Raw genomic sequence first — 22,921 nt, 5'->3', positions numbered from 1 at the left:
TTTAGTAATTTTTCAAAAACTTTCACACATTGGTTGCCTACATGTCTCTCTTAATAGTTCAAACCGGTTTCGATGATGGTTAAATTATCATTTGCACAAGATAAAGTTATGTAAAAATCTACACGTTCATAAACTACATGTTTGTTGATGCTATTGTACATGCTAAATAAGTAAATATTTATTTTGTGACCTGTGTGTAGTATTTTATCATTGTTCACGCCTAATACTAAAATAAGCCCAATGCACAAATGATTTACAACAATTAACAAACCGCACTGAGAAGCGCTTTCTTTAGGAAAAATCCGGCGGTTACATAAAGTCAAATTTTCCAGAAATTGCGAAGACGCCTGTCACAACAGGTGCAGCCAAACATGGGGCAGTGTTTTTATTAGTTTTAGCGTGTTTAACGTTTTTCTTTTACGTATTTTCCTTTTGCGTGTATGTGTATATATTGTAATGAGCTAAAATTGTCAAAAAATTAAGAAAAAAAAGTTTAAAAATAATAAAATAATAAAAACAATTTATTTAGATGCAACAGAAGTTTAGTAGCAAATTTTACATTTTTTACGAATTTGTTTTCTGCGCGGTGTGTGTATGTACTTAACCATGCTTAACTTCTTAAAAATAACAAAAAAAGATTCAAAATCCTAAATTTAAAAAAAATATTTTTCTTTTCTATGTAAGAAAAGTAAGATGTAAGATTTATTGCTTTTTTACTTAAAATCATTTTTCCTTTGTCTGTATCTTTATGTATTTTATTATATTTGAATTGCTATAAATGCCCAAAAAAAAATTTAAAATCAAAAGAATCAAAAAATATTATTTTTGTTTTTTAATGTAATCGGATCTGTGCAGTTGTGTTGTGCGGGAATTTTATGTTTCTTTGTTTTATTCGCCAGAGAAAGAAGGTTTTCCGTGGAACTGAAATTATTTCAATTGTTAGATTTATTAATTTACACAGTTATTTATTCAGAGAAAACGCCATAACACAACGAGTTGTTGCGGATTAAAATAACCTTTCCTTGTGTGCCGCAACCGTTATATTTTTCATAAATCACCCAAATTCGAAAACAATGGTTGCGCCCTGGGTAATGTTTTACGTTCTGCACGAGTTGTTTTAGGGCACATGGGAGAGCTAAAGTGAAAACTACAAGCAATACTAACACATTTATATTAACTCATTCCCATTTTTACAATTATACAAAAACTAAAGTTGCAATATCATCAATTCTTACAATAACACCGATCACGAAAATTTAAATTTGGGACTCACAGACGTCACCTCACGCTCACTCACAACCCACATACGTCACATGAACATTTATTGTTTTGAAACAACCGACAAAAATCAAATAATAATGCGCTTATTGGTTCCAATCAGCTTTCTAATTCCTAAAGATGTTTTTTCTGTAAACATGTGATCATTATATTGCAATAAGGGACATACTGTGTGTGTTTGAGTTTTTTGTAAACGCTTTGTTGGTTTTTGCGCTGTCAGTGTATAAGTTTCTGCATTAGTTTCAAAAACTAAATGTTTCTTACGTCGCAATTTGGTAATTGTGCAGGTCAAATTTTGATGGTATGTGTGTTTAACTATGCCGTTGGTTTCATTCAACGTCAGTAATCCTACTCTAATGTAGCCTGTTGGTATAACATATGTCTTCGTTCTGGCTTTGAATCAATACAATTGGCAATCAACCCTCACTTTCTGCATGCTCAGGATGTTAATGTTTGGAGTTAGACAATAAACTCACAAAGATTATATAGTCAGCATCCGCAACAGCTGAACTACATCAAAGAAGCATTGCTCGTAACTTTGGCAATAAAAATAGAACTTTTTTCGTGTTAAACTTTACCACTTGGTTTAAGTAAGCAGTAATTTTTACAATACTTTTAAGTCAGGTAATTGAGTTATATAGATAAATTTTGTAAAATCTATTCGAAGTGTTCAATTAATTACCTCCAAGTAACATGACTTAAAATTTGTCATTTTTGGTCAATTTTAAAACCATTGCATAACTCTATGGTAAGGTTTATATCGACAGGAAAAATAACATGACAACAAGAACAAAACACTGGAAGAACAAGTTGATAGGAGACTCAAAGTAAATGTTTAATGCAATTATTCTCAACCTTTCATGGATCTTGGTCCCTCTGCAGAGACCCTCAAAATCCGTTTGGCTCCAGACCATCAACGATTATATTGATTGCGGAACACTTTTGACTTCACTACTACGCGTGCAGTAGCCTTCGCGTTGTTAATTTTGCACCAAAACACAAAACCTTGAGAAATTTCTGTCCCGCGTTGCTTCGTCTTCCCCTACTACTACTCTATAGCTCCCTGGTGAGGCATCCGCTCATGGACCTGGAGAACGCCACCTCGGCCCTCCAGGGAGGCATGGCCCTCCGCTTGAGAAACCCTGGTTTAATGTTTATAAATTCTCACTACGTTATTTTTGTGCAATTTGTTGCGACTTGAAAACATTCTTGCTATTGTTTTTATAATTAATTAACTTGATTAACGTGTTTTTGCGCAATGAATAAGATTAGCATTTAGCATTAACTCAAAGTGACTATTTCTTGTGGTTTTAGGTCAAAGTTCTTCTATCACATTGGTTTTCAACCTTTTTTCATTCAGCGACCCATTTTTCAACCAAATAGAATCGGACGACCCCCTTCAAAAAATTTCCAGCTAAATATATGTAATGTTGTTGTGCATTCACAATTGCAAAATAAAAACGAGTAAATGATATTGCTGTTAAACAAAGACTCATGTAATAACTAATAATATCTGTATACTCATTGAAAGCTCTCGCGACCCCTAAAAAGACTAATGACCCCCAGGTTGAAAACCACTGTTCTGTCAGAACAAACGTGTGTAAACAGCGATCCTCCACGTCATCGTCCGCGACCATAACAAGCATTTTAGTGAAAACCGTTTAATAAACAAACCTCTAATATAAGAATGCACAACAAACAAAAAATTACAGAAGTACGTTTTTATATAAGTACGACACTAATTAAAGTACTGTGTAGGCAACTGTATAATTCTTGCTATTTAAATGAACTTGTCAATTTGCAACAATATTAATCAAGTATATTTCACACTAGTGAATACAAGTGCATCGTACAAAAATATCAACAAGTAGGCTATGTAATGTTTTAAAGCTGAAATATTTGTCCAAGCATTTGTGATCTTGTAAAATTCGATGATTCACAAAACGATCAGGAAAAGTTACAGAACTTTCCTTGTAAAAATGCTCCGCTGAAAACATTAAATATATTAGAGTGTAAATTCTACCGGTTCCTTGTTGACTGATAAAAGCAAACATTGCAGATTGCTACCCAGTAACCTTTATGTAACAACTACCAGGGGAAGAATAATTTGAAGTCGAGGAATCCAGCTACGTATAAGAAAACTACACATGAACATACGCAACAAGGACACTGGGCTACCAAACGTTCGACGGTTTCTAGGTCTTTTTTATCAGTCGACGAGTGCACGGTAGTTTTTCTATGATAACATCATTGCCCTAATTTAAGTTGGAAATAAAATTTGCAACATTTTATTAAGCAGGTTCCAAATTAAGCAAAAACAAAACGGAAAAAATTGTTAATTGTCAATATTAAACTACAGAATATACGATGAATATGTGAATCACAACCGTTCACAAAATAAACGACTCAAGAGCATTTTAGCGTTGTAGGTGAACTAAATCTTTGACTAAACACTTGGTAAAAATTGTGTGCTATGAAATATCTAAACTAAAATATCATTATTATTAAATCATTGTAGAATATTTCCATAGAACAATAAAGTGCGCAAACTAACTCAAACATGTAGTTTCAAATGTCGTGCATTCATTAATCTAACTTTGTGTCTCCGAATATAAATTGATGGCACAGTTTTTAAACGATTTTGTATTCAATGGTTATGTAGCGGTTATGCCAGCCATACCAGCCATACCAGCCACCCCATACATCAGAAGATTCATCAAAATGTGTCAGGTTGAAAAAGCTCTCGGCGCGAACAAACACATCTGAATACGGGTAAATACCCAAGTCGAAATCTTTCTTATCTTGCACGTCCGTAAAATTTGCCAAAAATCCCTTGCTTCTGGAATAGATTGCCACGCTGGTGCTTTCGTTCAAGTGATTGGAGTCGACGAAACGCAGACTAATAGCCGATGTCATACTGATCGACGGGAAATACAAACAGGCAGTGTAATCATGGGAAAGATGGAAGTAGAGATGCTGCACATAATTTGGCAAGTATGCCTGATAATTGTAAGCACATTGCTCACGGATTTTAGGAGCGGGAATCGATCTGTATTTCGCATAAAAACCTTTTGACGTTTGAAGAAAACTTGATGTATGAAAATTTATGCCTATGAATGAGCCATTTATGTTCCAAGTACAGTCAGATTTGGTTAACGACGAAATATGTGTGTCAGAATGTCCGTTGTATAAATAAAGGTACTCATACCTGTCTCCCTCATAATTCAAAATAGTTATTTCAACTGCTTCATTGTAATAGCGAGGGAAAATATTCCAGCTGCAATGCATGTTTAGATAAGAATTTGGATAGCCCGGTGAGGAAAAATACTGATCGTACGGTTCAGCGTAAAGTCGTGTGTGTCGACATTCAAAGCGTAAATTGGCTTGCAAAACAAATTCACTTTTGCTGATATTTCTGGATATAAACTCAACATAAAGATTATTTGTAGTAGAAGAAATGAACGGGAAACTCTCACTATGCTTTATATGCCCCAACAGAGTAAATTCGCTTGAAGGACCATCGTAAATCAACAACTCGTCTCCGTAAGAAAGACTAAAGCGAGGATTATATATATCCCACAATTGCAGTGTTTGGTTTGGCCAGTTGGTATAAATATGCCACGAGTGATTCGAATAGCATTCTGGAACAGTTACAAAGCCGTAAGGACTAGTAAGTTCTAAATAAGTTATCGGATCAGTGCTGTTAGAACAGGTTTTCTGAGGCAAAAGTGCTGAACTGTACTTAATCTCAAATCCTTGCAAAGCTGTCGAGTTGTCTGACACAAAGTTAACGTACAGGTAGTTTTGACTTGACTGAAATGTTTTGTTTGTGACGTTCCCAGTTAAAGCATCCAGTAGTGGATAGGATGGATCGGGTCCATCATAAACATAGAGCTTGTCACAACAAAGTTCCAAGTTCAATTGTGTTACAGTTACCTTAACAGCATAAAGCCTATTGAAGGATCGAATGCTCCATGTGATGTTGATGTTATGTGGATACGAGTTTGGAAAATCAGGTGAATAGAGGAAGCTTTCCACTAGACCAGCGAAAAGACTGTGGCTTGGTGAAGACGAGTTTGTAGAAAAACCTGGCGTTGTGTTTACTTCAGGTGACAAAGTCATGCTGTTACCCGATGAGCCATATGAATCCGGATAAGTCATGTGCGTCGGAGTTGCAGGTGTTGAAAATGTTGTTGTCGGATAACTGCCTGCTGGGAGCACCATGGAATAAGCAATTTGAAAACCCATCTTTCGCACAGACTCGTCCGACATAAAAGTGACGTAAACGCTGTCATTGTTCGATAGTATTATGACGTCAGTAACCTGACCCGATAAAGTGGCCAGCAAAGGAGATTTCTCATTTGGACCATCGTGTACAAAGAGATGGTCGCAGCAGGATTCCAGGTCCATGTCTATGACCCTTAACCTGATGACGTAACTGGAGTTAACGGCGTTGATTTTCCATGACGTGTCAACGTGATTTGGATGTTGGTCAGGATAACCCGGTGACGTGAGAATTTTCTCTTTAAACGTAGCATTGACATTGTGACTTGTTAATGACGTCACGTTCGGAGTGACCGGTGGAGCAGTGCTGTTGGATGTGCTTGGAAGAAGAGCTCTGGTGATGGCAGAAAATCCACCGAGCGCCACGGAGCAATCGGACGTGAGACGTAAGAACATGTTGTTTCCACTTGAGTGAAATGGTTCGAGAGAAAACTGAGACAAGTTACCTGTGACGTCAGCGATGGTGACGTTATAAGGGGAAACACCGTCGAAAATTGTGAGCCGATCGCAGCATTCTTCAATAACAAGGTCAACAATTTCGAGTTGAACAATGAAACCATCCGGTACACGTACAAGCCAGGTGATATGGGCGTTATCTGGGTAGGCTGTTGGGTAATTTGGTGAAGCGATTTCTCCAATTAAACTCACCGCGCTGGTAGCATAGAAATCCAATACAACATGAGCTTTGTTAGTAGCTTTGTTAGCTTTGTTACTACTTGTTGTGATCAACGGGTTTTCCTGGTAAACTAAATGAAAGTCCAGCCTATGACCTGGTTTGATGTTGACGTTTAGATCGCTCGATTGCTGATCACGTCCGTACCCGTCTGGAAAAAAAAACAAAGGGGCGGAGTGTCACAAAATTTCACGCACTAAATTGTTGTACAATAACTATGCCGACAGGCGCGTTATAGTTTAGCACCGCACTATTATTTTATATCACCATTGGTTTGTTTTAGATGTGTTTTTAGATATATATTCAGAGGTATTTCACCCACCATGCGTGACTTTGTACTGCTTAGTACGAATGATTTGTGCCACTTGTGATTCTTTTTATTGTTTTCTTAGTAAGTTTTATGTACAAGTAGTTTACACCTTTTACGTCACCCCCTGTATAACTACTGCCCAAAGAAGATTACGCTGCCCGCGATTCCTTATCTCGCTCCTAATTATTCTTAACTTCGCTGTGGTGATGGGAACTTGGATTTCTTGTACGTTTTGTTCTGGGTAAGAAGGACTGGTGCTTTATTTGGCAGATGATGAAGAACGTTAATTTTATTCTACACACACTCGCATGAATGTTATTAAAAGTTGGAAGAGCAGAGATTAGCTATGTCACTGTTACTTGCCGTAAGAGCAGGAAGTTTCCTGAACTTCACAATTTAACATGACACAAGTATTTTCAGTTTTTGACATTTTTAGGAAACTTACAAATATTTCGCAATTTGTTTGATCTCAGTCGCCAACCACTGTCTTAGGAAGCCATATTGTTCACAACTTTGGAAAAATAGAGCTAATTGCGATATGGCGAAACAAGAAACCAATGTATTTTGTCCATATGACTTATACTTAAGTTTTGAGTTTTTAAAACACCAAGTTATTTAAAAATCGGAGTAAAGGCTTGATTTCAACCTCAAAATGTCAAAACAGTCATTTCTTAACTAACCTGGCAAAACTTGTGGACAGAAAACAGCTGCGTTGTGATTTTTGGAGCGAGCTTGGTTAAGGATCTCTTGCGCCCCCTCTTGACTGCTCTTTTTAGCATGGTAGGTGTCACCACCAGAGGTCATGGAAAACGTTATTATGTCTGCCTTCTGTGGAAGGTAACCATGGAAACCGATTCTCTCTGTGACATCAGCAAGATTTATAATTGACGCTCGAAGCGATTGCTGTCCGCTTTCGATAGAGCTGTTTAAAGAACTACCGTCGGTAACCTGCAAATAAAAGCAATATTTATAATAATTCAAAAAAAATCGTAATTATTACGTTTGTTACGTCTCTTTGACGTTTTTGACGCAGCCATGTGCGACTTGCTTTGTCCAGTTGATAAAGTCATGTAACATTTTATTGTTATATAATGTTCACGTAAATTATTTTACCTTACGTGTTTACGTTACTTACAGTAGAACATTTTTTGTGTTGCGTTTATTGCCTTGGTTTATGGTGATTTTTCACCTTTAATTTCTTAAAGAACGTTTTATCTGCACTTAAATAGGTATTTTCATTTGGCATCACTATATTTGTATCGTATTGTTTTCTATTGTTTACATAGTGTTTTATCGATGTAAATTTTTTATCATTTGAAGTTTTATTTATGTTGTGTTATTTTGCCTCCACTCTTTCCATCTGTTTGAGCCTAAGGCTTCCCTTTGTTCCATTTGTTATTTCCCTGCTGGTCCATAGCGATTTCGTGTTGCGCAGAGTGGCGGGAAAATTGTCGAGCGTATGTTGAGTTTGTGTTTGAGCTACAGAACGTTCTATTGGTCGGCTGAGTTATGTAAACTTTTTTATCTTTTGATTCAGAAATAAGTACTTTTAGTGAAGTAGTGAAAGTTTTTATTTGGTTTATATAACGACCGGACAGTTTATGTGAGTTCCTGAATTGTAGCCATAGTTTCGTCAGCTTGGTTGGCGTAAGAACCGTTATCTTTATAGGACCTGGCAATATCTGACAAACTTATTTCTCACATTTTATAATGACATATTTGTATTCAACCAAAATTTAAAAGAATAATTTAAAATGCACTTACTGTACATATGTAACGAGACATCTCTTGGTCATGAAGCCTGGCTAAATTTATATGTTTACGGCCAATCGCACTCTTAACTGTGAGTAACTACATACTGCGTAGTGTGGTCACGTTATTAAAAGAAACCAATCATCTTTTATAAAGACATCTTTAATTCGTCACAGCCAGGCTTTTTCAGAACGCGCACGCTTTATATTTACCGATGCTTCCAAACCATGAGATCAAAATAAATAAAAACAAAAACGCAAAAGGTGCTAATTGACAAAAACACGATCATGAGCGACCACACAGTACGTGAGAAAGTACGTGAGTTCGTAAGACATATAGCATGCTATATGTCATGTTTTATGCTAACTACATGATGATTTTGTTTTAGGTAAATCTATTGTATTCACATTACGTCTTTTTAGTATAAAATAAGGTACATTTCTAACGAAATTATGTCGCTTCAATCACTTGTTATTTATAGCATCTTGTATTTTACCGTTTTTATGATGAGTTAATTCTCTACTTGATGTGCGATGATTACTTCACGGTGTTTTGGTTTTAGTTGATTAATTATATCGTTGTTTACCTCACGTTTGTGCACTCTTATCTTATCAATAGTTTGGCACCTCGCCTTTTGCATTCTGTAAAATCCGTCTGTTAAGTGATTCAAGGAGTCGGTTTTGGTTTTGGGTCGTGGAGGCTGTTTAATAAAATAAGTTCATTTCTTGGGTTTTACTGATGGTGTCGCGGTTCACCGTGAATGTGGGAAGGCAGCCTGGCATTACAAAGCAAGAATTTTCGTTTACACACTATTGGTTGAAATCTTGGCCTATGACGGATACTGTGACATAAACAGAATTTATATGTCTTTCGGTCTCTCGTTTGTCATTTATATGCTTTCACTACGTCTTGAACTTGAAAACTTTCATAATCAAAAGGCTTTAAAAGATTCCTGGATAAGTATTCAAGTTAAAATCATGGTAAGTTCAAATTTATTTGGTTGATTAAATTTTCAACCTATACCGAAGATTAATCAATTCTCACCTTTTCATAAACTGCATTCTCAAACAGACCAACCACAAAGACATCTTCATTAGCTGCAGATGTTTGCCATAAGCAAATAAAGACAACGATTATAAGCAAAAACCTAAGCATTTTGCTACACCTGAAAAGCTTTAAAAGGTAATAAGTTTAGCAAATCCTGATGCTTCCTTGTGAACTATTATAAAAAGTTAAATAACTATTTTCCACCATTTGCTTTTATCAGGTTTTAATGTTGATTTAATTAATTTGAACTTTTGTCTTCTTTTCAAAATATTATCACGGCGATTATTATCATTTAAATTTATTTGTTAAAAATTATTATTCATTGATATTTTTTTAATCTTTTTGACCTTGATAAATATTTGTATAATGTATTAATAGCTTTTAATGTCAATAATTTTCATTTGTGTGTCGTGAGAAATATCGAATGAACTTTAAAACATGTTCAGAATAATCTATCAGTTTCTATGACTTGATTAAATCTGTTGATTTAAAAGCTAAGTTGTTATGTCAAGCGCCGCACGCTTTGCACGATATTTTTATAGTTGCTAACTTAAAAATTATTTTTCTTTGGACAGCACGCAATGACAGGTTTTATCGTTCGTGGCTAAAACAAACCCTTTACAAAGCTTTGAAACAACAACCAAATAAAGTAAATGTCTCTGTTGCAGAATTATCATTCTCCGGGTGTAATGAAAACACACCGTTCTTCTATTCCACTTTGAATCACAACCCACGTTATTTGTGACTGTTTTTGTAGCAGACTAAAACTTCTATGAAGTCACGTGCTTAGGTGATTGCCAATGTATCGGGCCAACCATTTAAAGTTAAACGTCATTGTAATTATGTTAAATTTAACTTTTGTAGAGACGTGCTACATTTTGCATACCAAGTGGTTCCAATAAGCGTCACAAAAGCAGTTGTAAATTTTATCGATTATATGCTGGCGAGCAGCACAATCGATTAATCGAAATACCTCAATTAGGTGAAAGCCGACCGCTTCTCTATATTCGACGGTCCGACAGAGGATTTCCCTGAATACATTTTTTATTCAATAACAAACAGAGCGAGTCCCTTACTATAATTAAAAGAAAATTTGCAACAGGTTTCTCATTTATTTCTAAAGGAAATCTATGCCTTATTTTTTGAACCAAAACGTTTGTGACTTTATTTTTTGAAATCCCTTTTCAAAAGCAAATATTTTACGAAATAACAATTTTGCCCAGCTAAATGAAGCCTCTCCATTTCAATGGCCATTATTGCCGCTTTGCCGGTAAGGGACAGACTTCGGCAGTCGTCAACGCGAGGCTCGTGCAATTGCTGGACTTGCGATGTTTCGCACCAAAGCAAAAACAACAATTTAGCTTTAATTTTGCGTAAATTTTAGTGTTATGTTTCAATCTGATGCCGATAAAGAAGGTTTTGTTGAAATTGAAAACGTGCCACGAAGCAAAGTTTTGATGGAAGTTGGTTTTCACAAACTTAATGTTTAGTTAACTTCACTTTTATTGTTACTAAACCAAGTTGTGTATATACTTGTTGTCATTTATTCGGGGGAAAGTAATGAAGTCGAACAAGCTTAAAATATGTGCATGAACATAATGATGATATGAATTTGCTGATATTATGCAGTATATTTAACATTTAACTGGTAACCAAACATTCAATTAAAATTACTTTAATTTTATTGTTTTGTTTAAATTTTTGAGCGATTTCTTGTTTTTGCGTAAAATGTTCTTTATTCATGGACGCTAACATAAACAATACAAAATGACAATTATGACGTAATATTAGAAGGTATGATGTATGATTTTCAATTGCGCAATTGTGACTGTAACATTCTTTTCTAGCATTTGTCGCATTCGTCGCAATGTCTTTGTTTGTTTTTGTCCTAACACAATGAAGATATTTTTCCATAAACAAAGTTACAGTTCAACAAAGTTCGTTTCCTATAAACACAGCTTAAAAGATTTTCCTTTGTCACCATTTCCAATGAAAAACTTCGGCCCGACAACGGTCTTTGTTGCAATATAACTCGTTCCAATGTGAGTCCCAGAGCTAGTTTTTCTGAGTTAGTTTGCGGTTATCTTTTGTTTTAGTCAGCGGTTGTACCGGATCATTTTAGTCTTACGTTATCCTCAGAGTTTATGTTTTAAATTGGCGCATCAGATGCGTTTCAACAATTTCATGATAATGAGTTATAAGTTTAAAGGATATGCCCTTTTAGCTGTAGACTATATTAAATATTTGTTACGGTTTAGTATTAATGCTCAGTAATATAGCATAACAGGTATCTTTTATATTCGTCTATTAATGATACCTCTGTGAGCAAAGTTTTAAAAAGTTAGCTCGGTTTATCGGTTCGTGATAAAACAATCTTCAATTTGCGATTTAGACAATTATTAAACTTTCATTATACAGGCACCACTCAAGATTGAATGAAAATAAACAAATAAGTTTATAAATAAATAAGCGAAAAAGAAAAGTTAGTTAGCGTATTAACAATTTAACTCGCGCTCATTTTAATATTAATTTATCTTTTTTAACATTCATAAAAGTATATTAAATTATATTTCGTAACAGACGTGCAATTTCGCAAATTTTATTATTTTTATTTACCTTAGCAAACTACAGATGATATGGCGAAATGCTTAAGTTTTTGTTTACAATCGTTGTCTATATTTGCTTATTGCAAACATCCGCTACAAATGAAGATGTCTTTGTGGTTGGATTGTTTGAGAATGCAGTTTATGAAAAAGTGAGAGTTAAATAACTTTAAATCAGTTTTAAACATAAAAGACTCGTTACCGGTTCATCATTCATATAATTGTGTATTTTTAGTTTCATTTTATCATTTCCATATAGATTAAGTAATACATATCATCAGCCACAGTAAAGTTAGTTCTATAGATATTTGAACACCATGACTCAGTGGTCTACGAAACTATTTATCTTAGTCTAACCATATTAGGTCATAATAAAATTGATAATGCTGTAATAATATTTATAAGACAGCCATAATAAAAGCTCCTACGTATGTGGCGGAGCTGATTTTCCTTACAAGAATAACAACGATATTTCAAAAGCTTTTATTAGGAATGTGCCTTTTGTTTGAAGGCCACAGATATCAGTTTGAGCAACTCTGTTGAAAACGAAAAACGATCACTGAGAGCGTCGATTGTTAACCTTGCTGACGTCACACAGATGATCGGTTTCCATGGTTACCTTCCCGACCAAGCAGATGTGATCTCATTTTCCGTAGGTTCAGGCGGTATCACATATCCTGCGAAAAAAAGCAATTGGGAAGTTGGGCAAAGGACCTTAAAAGAAGCTCGCTTTAAAAACCACAACGCTGTTGTGTTCTATCGACAAAGCTTGCCAGGTTGGAACATTTGTTTTTAATTGATATTTCGATTTTGTCAACCTGCTTATAGTCTAATTTCGTTATCAACTTAGTTTGTCATTAAAATGTTAATATCAGTGATAAATAATTAATGGAATTTCGCCTCGGTATTAGAAAAGAAAAAAATCTCAGTATTAGAGATGTTAACAATGTTACCTTTAATGAATAAGAGCCATGTCTGCTTATAACACCATGAACACTACGACTTTCACAAATATAAAACCAAAAGCATTCGATTGTTGATTGGTAAATTCTGTCATAGATGCAGTCGGAAAACTCCAGCAGTCGAGCGAAAAAAACGTCAATATCAAACCAGGTCATAGACTGGACTTCCACTTAGTATACAACGATAACCACATGAATGCAACCGGTTGCAAAGCTACTAACAAAGCTCATGTTGTTCTGGATTTCTATGCTACAAGAGCGGTGAGTTTAATTGGAGAAATCGCTTCACCAAATTACCCAATAGCCTACCCAGATAACGCCCATATCACCTGGCTTGTACGTGTACCGGATGGTTTCATTGTTCAACTCGAAATTGTTGACCTTGTTATCGAAGAATGCTGCAACCAGTTGACAATTTTTGACGGGATTTCCCCTTATAACGTCACCATAGTTGACATCACAAGTAACGTTTTTAATCTTTCGCTTAAATCTTTTCATTCAAGCGGAAACAACATGCTTCTGCGCTTCACGTCCGACTGTTCGGAAGTAATCGGTGGATTTTCTGCCGTTACCAGAGCTCTAATTGAAAACACATTTAACAACACTTCCGCATCAACGAATGTCAATGTGACGTCATCAGTCAGTCACAATCTCAATGCTACGTTTAAAGAGAAATTTCTGACCTCACCATCTGGCCAACACTCAAATAACGTTGATTATTATTCATGGACGATAAAAGCCGTTAACGCCAGTTACGTCATCAGGTTAAGAGTCATAGACATGGACCTGGAATCCTGCTGCGACCGCATCTTTGTACACGACGGTCCAACTGGGGATTCCCCTCTGTTGGTTACATTATCAGGAAAAGATAATGACGTCACAATACTATCAAACAGCGATAGCGTTTACATCACTTTTATTTCGGAAAAATCGTCGCGAAATATAAGTTTTCAAATTGCTTATTCCTCAATGTTGTCAGCTGGTAGTGATCCAACAACAACTTTATACTCGACAACAACGACTACGTCAAAAATGACGTATACGGAGTCATCGGCAGCCAGGACAAAATATTTGAGGATTCCTTCGTCATCAGCGATAGTTTTCTGGAAGATTCCTCTTTTTCTTTCAATTTTATTTTTGCTGTAGTTTGGACTAAAAAAGTTTTTTTTCGCTTCGTTTCCAAAGTAACATACGGACAACATCAGCATTTCTTTGGAGAAGTCAAGGTCATTCAAGACAACAAAGAATTTCGAAAACCGTTGTTAGAATTGTATCAGCTCTTTTAGGGATTATTTTAAAAACGAAGAAAGAACTTTATCAAATTCATAAAATTGTGCTTTATTATTCAGACTGTGTGGTTGTAATTGTTGTGTGCTGACTAATGGCTTGTGATTTATACAGTAAATAACAATGTAGCATTCTCTTGTGGAATATGTATTCAGTGTAATACATTCAGTATTTACCGCTTCAGCATATTTTATGTATAGAGTATATTTATGTTTCCTCACCGTAAGTAAATACAAGTCAGTACAAGCGCATGGGTCAATTGTCACAAAATCATAAAAACCAAAACGCATTAAACTCCTCGTCCCCAAACTGTGACATTTTTTATATCGCACTTTCTCGCATTTGATTTCGCGTTCTAGCTTTTACGCAGTCGTTGTCGCTGTCATTATACTTTGAGACAGAAGATTAAAAATAAAACTTGACCGAATTATACCTGTAATGCTAAAATTTTCCGAAACTCTTCTCATCCCAATCATCTTCTAAATAGAAATCTTACAGTTTTTTTTATAATTTTCCGTAACATGTTGTGGATTTTGACTCGTTCGGTCTCAAAATTCCTCTTGTCTTTGTGATGATTGTGACATCAGGATGGCTTAAATAATTTTATAGTATTCTGCTATAAACGGTTGGAAAAACAGCTTACTTATGACAATTATCGATGCGATAGCAGCATTATTGAAAATGATAAGTTAGTTGCTTCATATTGAAAGTTTTCTCTGACTTTACCGGTAGAAAATGATCCCATCAATAGTAAAACGAAAATCGCTGGGAGCATAATTATTTTATTTACTAAGTCATTTCAATAAGTAATATTCATGATTTATCTCAGTGTTAGTTACACGCTTCCCAACTAACTTACAAAAAGCGTTTCTTGATTCTACAAAATAACGATTTATTTGGTCACAGTCAGGCTTATTGTGGGGTAACCTCTTACAATTCAACCTTTTCGGGTCTTTTTTAGGATTCCCTAAAAAATGTGTCTTTTGTTTCAATACAATTACGGTATTTTCTAACAAACACAACACTAACTTTCACAAGAAAGGTGGTTAGTTGTAAATACAGTTTGAAAAGATTCATTTTGTTAAGCTCTGAAATACTGATTTTTGTTTCACATCTCATAATTAAAGTATCGTTTTTATTAAATACTTTTAAATTGAATTCTTAAAACTTCAATTCTTTTGATTTATTTTGTATTTTGGTGTTAGTGTAAGATTTCTTCTTCATTTCGATCTCACGATTCTTATTCCCCTTTACATAATGTTTTGTCATAAACGTTTAAACAATTGCATAATATTGTGTTACAAGCGGTTGTAAAAAATCGAGACTTTGGACAAAACTTGAAAGGTTACCGTTGTTAAGTTACACGTTATTTACTGGGTATAAAACTTTCTCTGAGAATTTACCGGTAGATTCCAATCAGAGTGTATAGTGTCAACAGGATTAGTATAATCAAAAACGTCAAAATATTATGTAGGAACATGTTGTCGAATATGTATATTTATTAAAATGTTTTTTTTATATTCTCTCGCGTATATCATTACAATATGTCAGCTTTGAAAATCTACTTCAGTATAAATTATAATTAGAGTCTTTTTCGACTAACGTTTGTCGTATTTCATCACGCGTTGTCGGTTTGACACGATCGTTATGACGTCATTACGGCATTATAGGTAGAATATCAAAAATATTGTTCAATTTCGCATCATATTTAAACTTCGAGGAACATAAAAATGGCAAAAACAGTTCGAGTAGCAACATTTAAATCAAAAGTGGAACAATTCCAAATTTTCCGAGCCTTTCTTTCCGACTTGATTGCGAACTTTGCTTTGTTTCATCACAATGATTATAATTTACTACAAACAAGACTAACGTTAACAAAAGGTAGTTAGTTGTAACCTAAATACACTTTAAAAAGTCACTCTCTTTTAAGCCTTGAAGCGGTGGATTTTGTTTAACATCTGAAAACGCTTTATGGTTGTTAAAAAGAGTGAAACAAAAGCTTCAAAACTTGAATTCTTCTCATCATTATTTTGGAAATTGGTGTAGTTCATGGGATTCTGTGACCATTTGGGTCTCACGATTTTAAATCATCCTATCATAATAGTTGCGACAGATTTGTTAAAAAAACTACATGATATTGTGTTACAAGCAGTTGTGAATGATTGCTCATTTTGACAATATTTGCAACGCCAAATTTGTTAAGTTATGTATACGTTACCATAGTTACTTTAAACAGAACTTCCCAGACATATATCTAACTAAGTCCAATTGTGGCGTGTGAAGAAACTGATGTATGCCCAAAAGTATTTACAAATACCCACAAATGCTAAGAGTAAGTTTAATAGGAGATTAACTTACATTTCAAGCACAAAGGAATCGTTGTGGCGGAAAATTCCAGTTTTTTATTGCTTTCTACCAATCTCCGTTTATGATTTTGTTTCTGTTTCAGCAAAACCTGAAACTTTTCTCACGGACAAATCTAAACGGTTACAAAAGGTTAAATACCTAAAGTACAGTCAATTTACCCTTTGTTAAACTCTGCCATGGTGACTCTTTTCTCAGACAAACCAAAACAATCTTCGTTGTTATTTTTCTAAATAAAATTCTTAAAACTAACCTTTTGTTTTGTTTTTAGGTTTCTGTTGTTTTTTCTCGTGATTTTCTCCGCTTTTGTTTCGATTGTTGTACCAGGAATATTTAAAACAATTGCATGATACCGGCTTACAAGCACAAGATGGACGCAGATTGCTATATAAGCTGAAAAGTGTTCTGACAGTTCTCCAGTTATAGTGTTCATTTGAATGAATATGAATGTAAATGAGCTGTAGTATCATCTGTACCAATCCTTCACGAATGCTGTTGAGAACACGTTTTACAAAGCTTGCAAAACTTTTTAAACGTTTTCAGGTTATAATGTTGAGATGTCCATAACAAAGGGCCACTTTTAGCGATGTAATATGACGTGTTTAGCGACAACCTTGTTCAAATCTTTCGCATTTTGTTGAGTTTTATAATGGAATTTTTTAACTTTTAAACGCAGAAGTGGAAAGCATAAGCAAATGTTATAGCTTACCCTTGCAAACTCACTATTGGGGCAAAATGTTTAGGATTTGGTTTGCAATAAGTATTTTAATTTGCTTGTTGCAAACATCTGCAGCAAATGAAGATGTCTTTGTGATTGGTTTGTTTGAGAATGCATTTTATGAAAAGGTAACGCTTAATTACTTTTAATAAAACATATACCTGACTTAAGTTTTTTCATAATTTTTATACTTTTACATCATAACTATGATTAATCAACACCAAAAAGTAAGTTATATGTAAGTTTATATCGCTTTTAAGTAAGTAAGTACGTAAGTAATTTGTTCATAAGTTATTATCAGATTTACTTAATTTTCAAGCATAGGCATTACCCTGGATCTACATGCAGTCGTAATAATAAATAAGGAAAAAAAGGAAATTTCAACTCATTCAATATAAATTAAACTTTAAACAAGCAACCGCATTGATATTTCTAACAAAACTGAATTCAATCTATTTATATACATTTTTAGCTCGATAGCGCCATAGTTTGAATAACGCTTGAAGACAGTTCATTTTAGCAATGCTTTTTGTTTGCAGGCTACTGAAGTCCACTCTAACAATTCCACCGAAGATGGACAACAATCACTTCGAGCGTCCATCGTTAACCTTGCTGACGAAACAGAAAGAATAGGTTTCCATGGTTACCTTCCCGACAAAGCAGACATCACGTCTTTTTCCATGAGCTCCGGTGGTATCACTTACCACGCTAAAAAAAGCAGTCGGGAAGTGGCGCAAGAGAGCCTCAAAGAAGCTCAATCCAAAAACCACAACGCGGCTGTTTTCTTTCCTCAAATTTTGCCAGGTAATTTGGAAAACTTTATGTTGTTTTTGTTTATTGATATTTTAAGGCAACAAGGCTTTTTATCTGATAATAGAATCAGTTTGTTTATCAAAAAGCAATATCGACTCATACTGTGTAGTATTTTAGAACAGGTAAATGTTTTAATTATCAGTTGAACTTATAAAAAATACTGCATTTACCGAATAAGAACTGATGTTGTTTCTAAAGTTAAGGTTATTAGGACTTAATCTAAAACATTTGTTCGCAACATTAAAATTTGTAGCCAAAAGCAGTCTAAGTGTTAAAAAGTAATATTTCACAGACACAGTGGGAAAACACGAGCAGTCGAATGAACAAAACGTCAACATCAAACCAGGTCATAGGCTGGACTTCCATTTAGTGTACAAAGACAGTCTCATAGATGTAGAAAATGGTAAAGCTACTAACAAAGCTCATGTTGTATTGGATTTCTATGCTACCAGCGCGGTGAGTTTAATTGGAGAAATCGCTTCACCAAATTACCCAATAGCCTACCCAGATAACGCCCATATCACCTGGCTTGTACGTGTACCGGATGGTTTCATTGTTCAACTCGAAATTGTTGACCTTGTTATTGAAGAATGCTGCGATCGGCTCACAATTTTCGACGGTGTTTCTCCTTATAACGTTACCATCGCTGACGTCACAGGTAACTTGTCTCAGTTTTCTCTCGAACCCTTTCACTCAAGTGGAAACAATATGTTCTTACGTCTCACGTCCGATTGCTCCGTGGCGCTCGGTGGATTTTCTGCCATCACCAGAGCTCTTCTCCCAAGCACATCCAACAGCACTGCTCCACCGGTCACTCCGAACGTGACGTCATTAACAAGTCACAATGTCAATGCTACGTTTAAGCAGAAAATTCTCACGTCACCGGGTTATCCTGATCAACATCCAAATCACGTTGACACGTCATGGAAAATCAACGCCGTTAACTCCAGTTACGTCATTAGGTTAAGGGTCATAAACATGGACCTGGAATCCTGCTGCGACCATCTCTCTGTACACGACGGTCCAACGGAGAAATCTCCTTTGCTGGCCACTTTATCAGGTCAGGTTACTGATGTCATAATACTATCGAACAATGACAGCGTTTACGTCACTTTTATGTCGGACGAGTCTGTGCGAAAGATGGGTTTTCAAATTGCTTATTCCATGGTGCTCCCAGCAGGCAGTTATCCGACAACAACATTTTCGACACCTGCAACTCCGACACATATGACTTATACGGATTCATATGACTCATCGGGTAACAGCATGACTTTGTCACCTGACGTAAACATAACCCCTGGTTTTTCTACAAACTTGTCTTCTCCAAGCCACAGTCTTTTTGCTGGTCTAGTGGAAAGCTTCCTCTATTCACCTGATTTTCCAAGCTCGTATCCACATAACATCAACATCGCATGGAGAATTCGATCCTTCAATAGGCTTTATGCTGTTAAGGTGACTGTAACACAATTGAACTTGGAGCCTTGCTGTGACAAGCTCTATGTTTATGATGGACCCAATCCATCCTATCCACTACTGGATGCTTTAACTGGGAACGTCACAAACAAAACATTTCAGTCAAGTCAAAACTACCTGTACGTTAACTTTGTGTCAGATGGCTCAGTAGCTTTGCAAGGATTTGAGATTAAGTACAGTTCAGTACTTTTGCCTCAGAAAACCTGTTCTAACAGCACTGATCCGATAAGTTATTTAGAACTTACTACTTCTTACGGCTTTGTAACTGTTCCAAGGTGCTATTCGAATCACTCCTGGCATATTTATACCAACTGGCCAAACCACACCCTGCAATTGCGGGGTATATATAATCCTCGCTTTAGTCTTTCTTACGGAGACGAGTTGTTGATTTACGATGGTCCTTCAAGCGAATTTACTCTGTTGGCGCATGTAAAGCATAGTGAGAGTTTTCCGACCATTTCTTCTACTACAAATAACCTTTTTGTGGAGTTTATATCCAGAAATATCAGCAAAAGTGAATTTGTTTTGCAAGCCAATTTACGCTTTGAATGTCGACACACACGACTTTACGCTGAACCGTACGATCAGTATTTTTCCTCACCGGGCTATCCAAATTCTTATCTAAACATGTATTGCAGCTGGAATATTTTCCCTCGCTATTACAATGAAGCAGTTGAAATAACTATTTTGAATTATGAGGGAGACAGACATCAGTACCTTTATTTATACAACGGACATTCTGACACACATATCTCGTCGTTAACCAAATCTGACTGTTCTTGGATGATAAATGGTTCATTTATAGGCATAAATTTTCATACGTCAGGTTTTCTTCAAACGTCGAAAGGTTTTTATGCAAAATACAGATCGATTCCCGTTCCTAAAACCCGTGAGCAATGTCCTTACAGTTATCAGGCATACTTGCCAAATTATGTGCAGTATCTCTATTTCCATCTTTCCCATGAGTACACGGCCTGTTTGTATTTCCCGTCGATCAGTATGACATCGGCTATCAGTCTGCGTTTCGTCGACTCCAACCACTTGAACGAAAGCACCAGCGTGACAATCTATTCCAGAAGCAAAGGAATTTTGGCAAATTTTACGGACGTGCAAGATAAGAAAGATTTCGACTTGGGTATTTATCCGTATTCGGATGTGTTTGTTCGCGCCGAGAGCTTTTTCAACCTGACACATTTGCATGAATCTTCTGAGGTATGGGGTGGCTGGTACTGGTATGGCTGGCATAACCGCTACATAACCATTAAATACGAAATCGTTTAAAAACTGTGCCATCAATTCATAATCGGAGACACAAAGTTAGATTAATGAATGCACGACATTTGAAACTATATGTTTGAGTTAGTTAGCGTACTTTATTGTTCTATGGAAATATTCTACAATGATTTAATAATAATGATAAATATTTAGTTCGGTACTACGACACCTTATCGAAAGACACTTTATCGAAAGACACTTTATCGAACGACACCTGATCGAAACGACAGCTGATCGAAAGACACTTTATCGAACGACAGTTAATCGAGCCGACAGTTGATCGAAAGACACTTTATCGAAACGACAGCTGATCGAACGACATTTTATCGAACCGACAGTTAATCAAAACGACAGTTGATCGAACGACACTTTATCGAACCGACAGTTCAAGCAAGATTTTAGCGTGTTTCTCAAACATTGGAACAATGAGCCATTGTGATGTGCGGTCTTTGTAATGGTGTGCATTAATGAATTGTGATGTATATATCATAAAGTTGACGATTTATATTTTATATCTATATTTTATATTTGTATCATAAAGTGTTCGATTTCGCATGGCGGCCGGCCCGCCCACATATTAATAAGATATCACAAGAATACGCACGAGAATTACTAAGTACGAGATTGTCTGTACAGTAGACTAGACTAGTCATTATAGATACAAAGAGTAAGGAATTGAAGGCAAAATTTAATAGCAAGGGGCATGTCGCTGTCTGACTTTTACACAAAGTAGCTTCTTGAAAGTGGTCTTTATCCCAGCTTGACCGACAGCGCAAAATAAATGGCTTCGATGCTTGGTAGCACGTACACATGTGAACAAATATTTTCAACAATGAAATTCACGAAAAGCAAGCTAAGATCACGCATTTCCGGCGCCTATTTGGAATTGGAATGGAATATGATATTAATAATGATATTGGAATGTCTTCCACCGGGTTCAAGATGACCTTCCACGAACGAATAATAGCATTGAAGGATGGCACAATGCGTTCAGCAAGCGTGTCTCAATATCCCATCCGACGCTTCGCAGACTCGTCAAAAAAATTAAGCAGGAACAAGGTTCCAACGAAATGTTAATTGAGCAATTGAGTGCTGGAATCGATGGCCCACCTCGGAAGAAGCGCTACGACGCTGTCAACCAACGGCTGAAAAGCACAGTCGAAAATTATGACTCAACGAATATGGACATAAAAAGTTATCTTCGAGCAATTGCACACAACTTGTAATTAAATGAATGCGATTGAAATGTGCACTTCGTCAGTTGTCGTGCTTTTAACAGTGCATATCGTCAGTTGTTTCGATAAATTGTGGATCTTAACCCTATCCTAACCAGGCTCGCGATTTTACTAAAAAAACTAGGTGTGGCCAACCCCGCACACACATTTGCAATCGTTAATTACTAGAAACCTATGCGTCGTAGACTGATGAGATTATTACAGGTTAGTAGAAACATCATCTGGCTTCCTGTATACATCATAATTGTAAAACTAAAGAAAGTGAATTTAGTGTAAATTAGGTATTTCTAAAAGTGACACATTTCTATAAATTCTTCTTGTTACGCCGCGCCCCCGCTGTGAAAAGAGAACGAAAAAGAATAGTTAGTCAAGTTATTGGTGCGTAAATGAGTAATACGTTTCAATGCGGAGAGAGAGCAAAATTATATAAATATCACAATATCTCAAAAATTACAAAATCTAACTTTATCAAACAAACATGGACAGATAGCTGAACATCACAATGACCCATTGTTTCAATGTTTGAGAAACACGCAAAAATCTTGCTTGAACTGTCGGTTCGATAAAGTGTCGTTCGATCAACTGTCGTTTTGATTAACTGTCGGTTCGATAAAGTGTCGTTTGATCAACTTTCGGTTCGATAAAGTGTCTTTCGATCAACTGTCGTTTCGATCAGGTGTCGTTTCGATCAGGTGTCGTTCGATTAAGTGTCTTTCGATAAAGTGTCGTTCGATTAAGTGTCGTTCGATAAAGTGTCTTTCGATAAGGTGTCGGGTCACGATTTAGTTCACCTAAAACGCTAAAATGTTTTTGAGTGGTTTATTTGTAAAGAGTTGTGCTTCGCATT

The 22,921-nt window shown here is 35.8% G+C and overlaps 3 protein-coding genes across 5 annotated transcripts in view; 2 read left to right on the top strand and 1 right to left on the bottom strand.

Annotated features, from left to right (window-relative positions):
- LOC143451484 (cubilin-like) overlaps nt 1-21,448 on the top strand; it is a 30,281-nt gene extending 8,833 nt beyond the window's left edge. The window contains exons 1-3 of one of the 2 annotated variants that reach the window (XM_076952080.1): nt 17,241-17,406; nt 17,818-18,082; nt 18,384-21,448. In XM_076952080.1, coding sequence (XP_076808195.1) covers nt 17,296-17,406; nt 17,818-18,082; nt 18,384-20,845 — 2,838 coding nt within the window. In that variant the 5' untranslated portion in view covers nt 17,241-17,295 and the 3' untranslated portion in view covers nt 20,846-21,448. Of the gene's footprint in view, nt 1-17,240; nt 17,407-17,817; nt 18,083-18,383 lie in introns of those variants that run through there. The other variant, XM_076952079.1, reaches the window with a different exon arrangement.
- LOC143451483 (tolloid-like protein 1) lies at nt 2,933-9,501 on the bottom strand. Its single transcript, XM_076952077.1, has 3 exons — nt 9,342-9,501; nt 7,226-7,493; nt 2,933-6,386 (listed from the first exon to the last, which is right to left on the bottom strand). Exons 1-3 carry the CDS (start codon nt 9,450-9,452, stop codon nt 3,910-3,912), a joined length of 2,856 nt encoding a protein of 951 aa, XP_076808192.1. The 5' UTR covers nt 9,453-9,501; the 3' UTR covers nt 2,933-3,909.
- On the top strand, nt 8,524-14,494 carry LOC143451485 (uncharacterized). Of its 2 annotated transcripts, none has more exons than XM_076952081.1 (3): nt 8,524-9,277; nt 12,459-12,723; nt 13,007-14,494. In XM_076952081.1, the coding sequence occupies exons 1-3, from the start codon at nt 9,161-9,163 to the stop codon at nt 14,053-14,055; spliced, it is 1,431 nt and encodes a 476-aa protein (XP_076808196.1). In that variant the 5' UTR covers nt 8,524-9,160; the 3' UTR covers nt 14,056-14,494. The 2 variants fall into 2 exon arrangements, with proteins under 2 accessions (XP_076808196.1, XP_076808197.1); XM_076952082.1 differs by lacking the exon at nt 8,524-9,277 and adding an exon at nt 11,787-12,099.
- Nucleotides 21,449-22,921: the final 1,473 nt, after the last annotated feature.

This window comes from Clavelina lepadiformis, chromosome 4 (assembly GCF_947623445.1).
Source record: "Clavelina lepadiformis chromosome 4, kaClaLepa1.1, whole genome shotgun sequence".
Classification (NCBI taxonomy): Eukaryota; Metazoa; Chordata; class Ascidiacea; order Aplousobranchia; family Clavelinidae; genus Clavelina; species Clavelina lepadiformis.
Note: the sequence above shows the minus strand (reverse complement) of the source record. Positions and strands in the feature narration are given on the sequence as shown.

What these genes read in the sequence shown, in the direction of transcription:
- LOC143451483 (XM_076952077.1), bottom strand. Translation starts at nt 9,452, where the DNA reads ATGCTTAGGTTTTTGCTTATAATCGTTGTCTTTATTTGCTTATGGCAA. An exon ending in AGAATGCAGTTTATGAAAAG is followed by an intron (nt 7,494 to 9,341) that starts GTGAGAATTGAT and finishes TTTTATTTGCAG; the next exon opens with GTTACCGACGGTAGTTCTTT. An exon ending in CTGTCCACAAGTTTTGCCAG is followed by an intron (nt 6,387 to 7,225) that starts GTTAGTTAAGAA and finishes TTTTTTTTCCAG; the next exon opens with ACGGGTACGGACGTGATCAG.
- LOC143451485 (XM_076952081.1), top strand. Translation starts at nt 9,161, where the DNA reads ATGTCTTTCGGTCTCTCGTTTGTCATTTATATGCTTTCACTACGTCTT. An exon ending in GTATTCAAGTTAAAATCATG is followed by an intron (nt 9,278 to 12,458) that starts GTAAGTTCAAAT and finishes TTTTGTTTGAAG; the next exon opens with GCCACAGATATCAGTTTGAG. An exon ending in CTATCGACAAAGCTTGCCAG is followed by an intron (nt 12,724 to 13,006) that starts GTTGGAACATTT and finishes ATTCTGTCATAG; the next exon opens with ATGCAGTCGGAAAACTCCAG.